This window comes from Lampris incognitus, chromosome 10 (genome assembly GCF_029633865.1).
Source record: "Lampris incognitus isolate fLamInc1 chromosome 10, fLamInc1.hap2, whole genome shotgun sequence".
Taxonomy (NCBI): domain Eukaryota; kingdom Metazoa; phylum Chordata; class Actinopteri; order Lampriformes; family Lampridae; genus Lampris; species Lampris incognitus.
Genome location: NC_079220.1, coordinates 23,763,574 through 23,774,106, shown reverse-complemented (window position 1 = coordinate 23,774,106; position 10,533 = coordinate 23,763,574). Strand labels below are relative to the sequence as shown.

The 10,533-nt window shown below is 42.3% G+C and overlaps 1 protein-coding gene across 1 annotated transcript in view; it reads left to right on the top strand.

The window, feature by feature from the left end:
• baiap3 (BAI1 associated protein 3) overlaps positions 1-10,533 on the top strand; it is a 67,791-nt gene that overhangs the window by 27,756 nt on the left and 29,502 nt on the right. The window contains exons 3-13 of the mRNA XM_056288156.1: positions 1,129-1,212; positions 1,300-1,407; positions 2,055-2,114; positions 2,906-2,972; positions 3,359-3,572; positions 4,326-4,370; positions 4,947-5,024; positions 6,632-6,737; positions 7,780-7,887; positions 7,990-8,082; positions 10,347-10,450. Of these exons, the coding sequence (XP_056144131.1) occupies positions 1,129-1,212; positions 1,300-1,407; positions 2,055-2,114; positions 2,906-2,972; positions 3,359-3,572; positions 4,326-4,370; positions 4,947-5,024; positions 6,632-6,737; positions 7,780-7,887; positions 7,990-8,082; positions 10,347-10,450 (1,067 nt within the window). The remainder of the gene's footprint in view (positions 1-1,128; positions 1,213-1,299; positions 1,408-2,054; positions 2,115-2,905; positions 2,973-3,358; positions 3,573-4,325; positions 4,371-4,946; positions 5,025-6,631; positions 6,738-7,779; positions 7,888-7,989; positions 8,083-10,346; positions 10,451-10,533) is intronic.

The following is a 10,533-nucleotide window of genomic DNA, read 5'->3' as shown; positions in this document are numbered from 1 at the left end:
CCTCTTAGTACCAATTGAGCATCGTGTCAACGCCACAGCCTACCTGAGTATTGTTGCTGACCATGTCCATCCCTTTATGACCACAGTGTTCCCATCTTCTGATGGCTACTTCCAGCAGGATAACGCGCCATGTCATAAAGCTCGAATCATCTCGGACTGGTTTCTTGAACATGACAATGAGTTCACTGTACTCAAATGGCCTCCACACTCACCAGATCTCAATCCAATAGAGCACCTTTGGGATGTGGTGGACCGGGAGATTCGCATCATGGATGTGCAGCCGACAAATCTGCAGCAACTGCGTGATGCTATCATGTCAATATGGACCAAACTCTCTGAGGAATGTTTCCAGTACCTTGTTGAATCTATGCCACGAAGGATTAAGGCAGTTCTGAAGGCAAAAGGGGATCCAACCCGGTACTAGCAAGGTGTACCTAATAAAGTGGCCAGTGAGTGTATATATATGTAGATATAGTATTTTTTTCGAAACTGTCAATGGTGTTGTTATAAGTGCTCAACTAATGAGGAGTGGAATATCAGTACAGATGCAGGAAAAAAAAGTTTTTAATACATAGCAGTGTATCAAATGTTTTTTAATACACTATGTAAAAATGTTAATACATAGCAGTGTATTAAAACCTTTTTTCCTCCATCTGTATATATATATATATATATATATATATATATATATATATATATATATATGCACACACACAAATCATATAAATACTCCTGTTCATACTGTTACTATGATTTGGTTGAATGTTGTGCAATCAGTCATTTTGATTTATTTTTGTATACACTTTTATTTTTGTAGTCACTTTTACTTAACGGTTATTACCTCAGTTTGATATAAAGCATTCATTTGTTTTTGTTTTGTTTTTGTTTTTTTAATTTGATAAAACTTTTATTTCTGCTGGATTGATGAAATTTTCGGGTTCAGTGTGAAGAAAATCACTAATCCAGATACTGCTTCAGAATGACGCATTGGTGATTGAGAGCAAAGGTTTCACCATCAATAATGTCTTGCTGTGACCTAACCCCACCTGCTCTCCAGCTGTCATTCAGCCTAGCCTAGACTAGCCAGGTTCAACACAGGTATTGTGTACACTCTCCCATCCTCCACAGTGCCACAGAGGAGCCAGCACAGTGCCGCCACCCCAAGAGTATGTGGACCAGCCCTTCATCCCAGAGAGAATCAGCCGGAGAGAGGTTTGTCTGCACCGCTTCTCTGTATTTTTTGTCGCCGTCCAAGAATAAGTATTGCTGAAATCTGTATTGGGGTCTGTTTACATGCAGCTGGACCTGCTATATGAGGAGGCTGTGTACACGGTGGTCAACAGGGTGGGAGTGCCTTCACCAGAGTACGTGACTAGCGAAGAAGACTTGTTCGCTTATCTTCTGCAGGTGCGCTCGTTCTTTAGTTAACTGATCCAAGGCCTTGCATGTGTCCCTATTTTATGGTCCGTTCTTTGAAAAACTGTTAACAGGTGCACACACACACACATGCAGGTACATACATGTCTTTGTTCTCAAATCCAGTCCTCAAACAACACATCAGAAAAAAAGACACATTTAATTCCAACTCCTAAGCCTTTGTAAGTCTCTCATCATAATATTGTCAGTGTCAGTCTCATGCAAAGGCAAGGTTCCTGGGAGAAGGCTGAATGAATCTGAGCAGATGTTCTTGCCTGGACTCTTATTAAAGCTCAAAGTTTAAGCCCACTGTGTGTCGATATTCAGCCTTGTTGTTACTCTGATGTTATTGAGATGTGCTCACTGTACAGTGTCTGGCCTCTTGTTGTCTTCAGTTTTGTGATTCTCAATGTGGGTTGCATGCATCCCAGACTATAAAGGTGTCAGCAGAGTGTTACAATTGTGAGTGCAATGTGGTTGTACTTGCTCTGCCATCTGGCTCAGGACTCTAAAGAAAGGAAGAGTAAGAACCATGTTTGTTTCTTTTTTGCTTTTGTAAGTTATGAGCTTGAGGAAATTTACTTTATCTTTGCTGTAAAAATATGTTCTTTTTTTCATGTTTGGCAAATTTCTCCAAGGTGTTTGATATGGGCGAGGAGGAGCATGACATTATTCTTCAGAAAGTTCTGGAATCCAAGGTGAGACGCTTTGCTCCTTACTGATTTCACTACTTTACTATCCCATCTGAACAACATCCCTATTTGCGTCATTATTGTGGTATAATACTGCATATGCAGTAATGACGTAGTTAGATTCTCGAAGATGTGTGTGTTTGCTGTCTGCATACATCCAGCTGTTGTGTTTATTTCCTTAACACAACTCTAAGGAAGGAGTTTTGTCACAAATGAGGTGACACTGACTGCATCCTTGCAGTTTTCGAGATATTTTGACAAAACTCGGTTAGCTATTATTTTCCTACATAAAGCAATTTGGACTTGAACCCTCTAGTTTTTAAGTGTTGATTGAGAGTTGCTAAAAACATGAAAAGAACTTTCCCATTTCAAGAGATTTTTAGGGAGCATTTAGTGTTTTGGTGAAATGTCATGACTACAGCAAATCGGTGTGAGGGCTTCAGCTGAAAGCATGTACAGTGGATTAGTCAGAGAGTCGCAGATGGAGTGCACTAAAGTCCTTGGAGAGATTTTTATTGAGTCGCATGAGCTTTCATATCATCCGAAAACCCCATTTTATATGATTACTTATGTTTTACTTGACAGTGTGACACCTTTCAAATGCCACTTAAATTGCCGGGCACTTACTCTAGAGTCTGGGCAAGATTGTGATCAGTGCACAGTGAACTCTTTCTAGGGACACAAACAAACCTGTTTATTAAGTATTGTATCTGAGAAAAATGTTGTGCTGCATTTCATCTTCGTCGCTAAGACATACTGAATTGCTGTTTTGACTAGACTGTGTAAATTGTTTACAGCGAGCCAGTTTCTCCCTGAGGGTCTCAGTTATGAAAGCAAAAAATCTAATGGCCAAGGATGCAAACGGTGAGATATTCAATCCCTTTCTTTTAATGGCGAGCAACATGTAATCTGTGCATGGTTTAAATTTTCATTTCACAACAGGCGCTTAAAAATATACACAATGATGTTTGAGCCATACAACGTGGATCCACATTACTGCCCTCCGTCATGCAAATTAATTTGTGGGGTGGTCAACACTTGATGGTGTAGTCTACCAGCCACACTGATTACCTGACTGGCACTTCACCTAAAAAAGGACAAAAGCTGTAATCACAAGTGGGGCAATTGCTTCCCTGTTCCTGTTGCAGTAACAACAGCATCAGTGCAAGCATATTTGAGTGCATAACAATCTTTTTCTTTTATTTATTTATTTATTTATTCCTTCTGTTCATTATGCTGTGGCCAATCAGGGTACAGCGACCCCTACTGTATGCTGGGGATCCTCCTGGGCCACAGCCCCAGGGAGCCAGAGGAGAAGAAAGAAAGAAAATTCAGCTTCAGGAAGAGGAAGGAGAAGCTAGAGAAGCGCTCCAGCACCAAGGAGGTTTTGGCCGCCAGGTGCATTCAGGTCACTGATGTTAAACCAGAGACGCTCAACCCGGTTTGGAATGAACACTTTGTCTTGTAAGTACATTGTTTTCTTCTTACTCCACAGTGAGGCACACATGCATGCTGTATGAGACACAGCACCACATAATTCATCATTTCAATTTTTTTTTCGCATAGTTGCCCTGTGATGCTATAATTATGCCAGAATTATGGCATGCTATCATCTGTGTTTGCTGTGAAAGTGACCAAAAAAAAATGGTGTAGATGCTTAGATGCTTGTTTAGATGCACGTATGACCTCTGATGACTAGTAGTTCTCCTGATTTCCTATGTTAAATGCACTTATTGTAAGTCGCTTTGGATAAAAGCATCGGCTAAATGACTGTAATGTAATGTAATGGTGTGAGTTATTCACAGACGATGTATTCAAGTGCTGGCTGTTAATCTACTACTATTGCACAGCATTCAACCAAATCACAGTAACAGTATGAAGAGGAGTATTTACATGATTTGTGTGTGTGTGTTGTGTGTGTGTGTCTACTACAAGTGCTGCTCCCATTAGGGGTCGCCACAGCCGACCATACGTTTCCACCTCTTCCTGTCCGCTGCATCTTCCTCTGTCATACCAGCCACCTGCACGTCCTCCCTCACCACATCCATAAACCTCCTCTTTGGCCTTCCTCTTTTCCTCTTCCCTGGTAGCCCATATTCAGCATCCTTCTCCCAATACACCCAGCATCTCTCCTCCACACATGCCCAAACCATCTCAATAGCGGGCTTTTAATGAATCTGATGAATTTTCCTGTTTATCTTTTTTTTTCATTCACAGTGACATAGATGATGTCCATAATGATCTTTTACACCTCGACATATGGTAAGATAAGTACAGTAGTACAGTTCTTGAAAACAGTCACAACCCTAAGGCAACCAAATTGTTCTGAAAGACAGAAATGTTCTGTTGAGTATTTTATCAATAGTCTAGGATGTTATCCAGTACAGTATTTTATCAATTATTTTTATTGTAATTTTCTATAACTGACTCTGATTGACATCACCTCTTAAAATCGGAAACTCTTCTGTTCTGGGCTCATAACATAAGGAAGAAGGCAATAGCCTTGTTGCATAATGGATTCATAGGAAGACAGTCTTTCTTGTTATGACAGATTCACGTACAAGCGTGCACGCTTCTTCTTTTTTCTTTTTCTTTTTTAATTTGACCAGCTGATAATTGAAGAAGTCGAAGCAGAATCAGCGCATGGTTTAAGATGACTGTCCTCTGGCTTTGGGTCAAAGCCATGGATATTTTGCTTGGATAATTTGGCTGCTTATTACAGAACACAGCTGGAACAGTGGACAAAGACTCCCAAAAAGGGAACAGTGTATTGCTGTACAAAACTGACAAAATATCTATGAAAACTATTGTGCACGACTACCTTTGATTTGTCCTCAGGGATCATGATGACGACGTCTCTGTTGCCGAGGCTTGCAAAAAACTCAATGAAGTCAGTGGACTGAGAGGAATGGGCAGGTACACCATCAAAATCCATTTCATTTGCCTCATAAGGAGCTTGCCTTAAAGCCTTGCTCACTGTGACCTTTGGGCATACCATAGAAGTGAAAAAGAATGAAATTAGACGTAATTAAAGTCAAAAATTGTAAAGTATTTGGGTGTCTGGGTGGCATGGCGGTCGACTCCGTTGCCTACCGACATGGGGATCGCCGGTTTGTATCCCCGTGTTACCTTGGTCGGGCGTCACTACAGACACAATTGAACATGTCTGCAGGTGGGAAAACGGATGTGGGTATGTGTCCTGGTCACTGCACTATCACCTCCTCTGGTTGATCAGGGTGCCTGTTCGGGCGGGAGGGGGAACTGGGCCGAATAGCGTGATCCTCCCATGTGTTACGTCCCCCTGGTGAAACTCCTCACTGTCAGGTGAGTGTGATCCCTCTGCAGCCCTCCCCGGATCAGCAGAGGGGGTGGAGCAGTGACCGGGATGGCTCGGAAGAGTGGGGTAATTGACTGATACAATTGGGGAGAAAAGGGGGAGAAAATTCTGGAAAAAAAAAAAAGAAAAAAAGAAGTGTTATGTATTTCAAAATGTAAAAGTATTACCACTGTTGTTGCAGTTTTGCACAGCTAGTATCCATCAGTGGTGAAGTTAAATGCTCTATTTTGGATATCCTTTCTTTTCCAAGAAATGATATGCACTCTTTTTAATAATGATATTTATTTATTTATTTTGTAGCCATGAGAGACATGATTATTTGTTTCCAAATAGATGGAAGAAGGACGCAGGAGAATAGATGACTATATTGTAAATGTATTTATTCATAGAGTTGGGTTTATGGGGATAAAGTTAAGTCTATAGTCCGATCTTCATTCAAAGTAAAGGAGGAGTTTCAATTTAATAAAGTTCCGCTGACACTGGGAGGAACGGACCAAGTTTTCGGCACTGAATGGAACAAAGTCTATTGCCTTCTCAGTTGGTGATTAGATGTCCTCTCTAAATGCATACAGGTCAAACGCTGTCTGCATTTAGAGAGGAAAGTTACTTCATGGAGAGGTCCAGGTGGGGACATCTCACAAATAGCTGAGTGCTATTTGCCATCTGGCAAACATAGGCCCTTTAACTTTATCTTTGACTTTCCACTTTCATTTAATCCCTAAAGCCTGTGCAGAAATGAACGCATTCAAAATAACTGGCCTGTGTGATTTGCTTTCTGGTAACTGACTACTGAATGAATGCATTGGGCTTTAAATCATGATTGCCACCAGAGATAGTGTAGGGGATAAGGCAGACTTAGAAACCATAAGTATCCCTTCTGGCACAGGATTTAATCTTCCTCTGGCTCCTTTATGCTCTGTCTAAAATGCAACCTTCCTACAATCTTTTAAAGGAGATAAGTATTAAGTCAGTGGTCTGCCCACTTGCCTTTAAATGCTTTTTTTTTTAATTGAGAAGAAAAGAAAAACAACTCTCTTAGAATAGTAAACCAGACGCTATCTCAGCACTTGCAGCTCTTATGAATGAATGACACTTGTCTGGCTGTGGAACAGACTGGAAAGACCCACTAATTTCAAGCCATGAGGATATAATTTGCTATCTCGAACATTGCTTTATCTCATTATAGGTATTTTAAGCAGATTGCTAAATCCGTCCGGGCCAATGGATCTGCGTCGTCGGGATCGGAAGAAAATGCTGATGACTTTCTGGGGTGTATCAACATCCCTTTGAATGTGAGTCTTTTCAAAATTTGGGCTAATCAGGAATCGAAATATTTATTTGTCATTTCATTCCATGCACATGAAATGGAATGAAATATCATTTCCCCCAGCCCACAGCAGTGCAACACAAAGACAAAAACACATATATCCCAACTAAAAAACAAACAAACTACAAAACAGATATATCCAACATATCAAAACATACATATCCAGCATATCAAAAAAACAAAACAAAAAAAAACACTGTCCAACAGAGCGAACGCCAGGATGACTGTCAATTAGATTAGCCTGCCCCGCTTCCGCGTCCTGTCAGACCGCCCTCGGGTGTTTCCTCCTCGGGCGCAGCTCCAGGCAGAACTGTGGTCCCTGGGCCCACCAGACGTAGCAGACCAAGCTCTCCCAGCCAACCCAACACCAGCTCTCCCAGCCAGACAACCCTGAAACACCTCCCTGCAATCTACACAATGACACCAAAAACACAGTCAACGCTAGGCGAGGCTGCCGCCACACCTCCCTCAGTGTTATTGGAACTGCCGGTCTGCATGGGCTAGCTGTTAGCTTAGCCTGCCCCACTTCCCACGTCCTGTCAGACCGCCCTCAGTGTTTCCTCTTCGGGCACAGCTCCAGGCAGGGCTGTGGTCCCTGAGCCCGCAGGACAACAAACCAAGCTTCCCCAGCCGATCCAGCGCCAGCTCTCTCAGCCATCAAACAAAGACACAAACTTAGACGCAGCTGTGGACAAAGACACCGCATGAACGGTACTGGGTGAGGCCACCGCAAACGTAAGTTCGCGCCGCCATCTTCCCACACTGGTACTGGGTGAGGCCGCTGCAAACGTGAATTTGCGCCACCATCTTCCCACACTGGAAGTGGTGTTAAAATTGAAGATAATTCAAAACCAATATAATTCAAAACCATCCAACTTGCCATTCATGTCAACCTAACACAGTAAATCAAATGCAGCCTTGTAAGGGAATGTCAGAAATGTCTGGATGTGTAGCAACATACTGGGGAAGTAAGTGTGAATTGGTTGCATTTTGTTCCATTGTTGTAGGAGTTCCCTGTGGTTGGCTATGACAAGTGGTTTAGGTTGGAGCCACGTTCGAGTGCGTCCAAGGTTCAGGGAGAATGCTACTTGACGTTAAAGCTTTTCACCAGCCATGTAAGTATGACAAAGATTTTTTTTTTAAATGTGATCTCCTTTCTGTGGTGTAAAACTGAAGTATCACTGCTACACCTGACTGATTTTTTTTTTTTCCTCCAGAGAGATACAGCCCTAACTAAGAAAGAGTCAAATGTTGTTATTCACAAGAAATTGCTGGCGCAGATTCTGGAGTACGAACATGTCCATGTTCAGGTAAGTCTCTATTACTTTACCGGGAGTCCTATTCTACAAAACCTATCCACCATTACAATGACAACAGGCCGAAATCTAGGATAATCTTTGTAAGTATTTTGACATTCAAAGATCCGTTTGAGACAGCTGGTTTTTGTACCAAAATGTAAAAAAATAAGAAATACAAATAAAATGTAACATTTCTTTTAGGCGGCATGGTGGCGCAGTAGTTAGCATGGTTGCCTCACAGCAACAAGGTCCTGGGTTCGAGCCCCGGGGTAGTCCAACCTTGGGGGTTGACGCGGGTCATCCTCTGTGTGGAGTTTGCATGTTCTCCCCATGTCTACGTGGGTTTCCTCCGGGTGCTCCGGTTTCCTGCCGCAGTCCAAAGACATGCAGGTCAGGTGAATCGGCCATACATGCTAAATTGTCCTTAGGTGTGAATGTGTATGTGTGTGTCGGCCCTGTGATGGACTGGTAGCCTGTCCAGGGTGTCTCCCCATGTGCCGCCCAATGACTGCTGGGGTAGGCTCCAGCATCCCCACGATGCTGAGAGCAGGATAAGTGGCTTGGATAATGGATAATGGATGGATGGATTTCTTTTAGGCTCATCTATTCCTGCCTCGGTGGAAAGATGCCTTCAAGTCTCCAGATCTGTCAAAATGTAGCTGCTAGGATGGACTGTTTTCTGAAACAGTTTTTGTTTTTTTTACTGGGGGGGATACTGCTGACAACACAGACTAGAAGTGTTGGGTGGAGAGCAAGAAAGGTGATCAGAGGGCCTGTTATGATCAGGCCTGAGCCCATAAGGTACACACCCATCTGGTTGGGCTATCAGACAAACAAAAGACCACACCTCCCCAGTTTTAGCATTTCTGTACTACCTGCCAGTCACTATACTATACTACACACACACACACACACACACACAGTACACACAGTACACACACAGTATACACACATACACAGTATACAGTGTACACACATTATACAGTAGTAGTATACAGTATACTAGCTGCTAGTGCGCTGTGGTGACCCCTGAGAAACGGGGAATAAGCCAAAAGAAGAAGATGATACTAGCTGCCAGTCTTTACAAATATTACCAATCATGTTTTTAAAGGGTGGCTTTGTCAATGCCATTTTCTGACTGCTCGATCCCTAGATCGCTAGGGATTAGTTTTGTATGCTACAGGTTGGTTTTGCAAAGTAAACTTAATATCCACTTTAAGCTTCAAGGGTGTTGGCTTATTCATTATTAGCTTTCAAATCAATACTCACAGGGGGGTCCAGGTAGCAGAGTGGTCTGTTCCATTGCCTACCAACATGGGGATCTCAGGTTCGAATCCCCATGTTACCTCCAGCTTAGTCGGACATCCATGACGACACAATTGGCCGCAGACACGGCCAATTGTGTCTTCAATTGTGGCCAAAAGCCGGATATGGGGGGAATAGCGTTATCCTCCCACGCACTACGTCCCCCTGGCGAAACTCCTGTCAGGTGAAAAGAAGCGGCTGGCGACTCCACATGTATCGGAGGAGACATGTGGTAGTCTGCAGCCTTCCCCGGACCGGATCGGCAGAGGGGTTGGAGCATTGACCGGGATGGCTCGGAAAAGTGGGGTAATTGGCCAAGTACAATTGGGGAGAAAAACCGGGAAAAAATCCAAAAAATAAAAAAATTAATACCCACAACCTACTTTTATAGCATCGTCTTTTAATGTATTTTTCATTTTCTTCCATCTTACAATTACTGTCATGAATCAGAATCACACTGTCATTTCATTTCATGTGTGCAAGTGCATGAAATGAAATGAAACATAATTCCCCTAGCCCACAGCAGTGCAACACAAGGACAAAAACTCACATCCAAAAACTACAAGAACTACAAGAACACATATAGCCAAACTAACTCATATATCTAAAAAAAAAAAAATCACCGTCCAGGGGAACGAACGCCAGCCAGGATGACTGTTGGAACTGCCGGTCTGCATGGGCTAGCAGTTAGCTTAGCCTGCCCAGCTTCCACGTCCTGTCAGACCACCCTCAGTGTTTCCTTATTATGCATTATTATCCTTACATGTTATCTTTAAATGTAATTGTTGAACTTTTAAATCATTGTATCTCCATTTAATTTCTTTTCATAAATCACCCTGCTTCAAGTTAGGCCTCATATATAGAAGCTGGTGTATTTTGACTATTATACTATTATGCTGTTGTTATAAAAATGTGATGGTTACTTTATTTTCATCTGATTTTAAGTACCACAACTTTCCATTTAATTCTAGATGGAGCCTTATAATTGGAATGGGCAGGTTAGTCCCCCAGCATGGACCATTCTCACTCACCATGCTGTACAAACTGACCTTTCACCCCTGCAACAGGCCATTATGTAAGTAACCGTAATAGTAATAGTAGTATTCAATTCAAAATATTTTATTTGTCCCTCAAGAGGCAATTTGAGGCAAGCAAGTC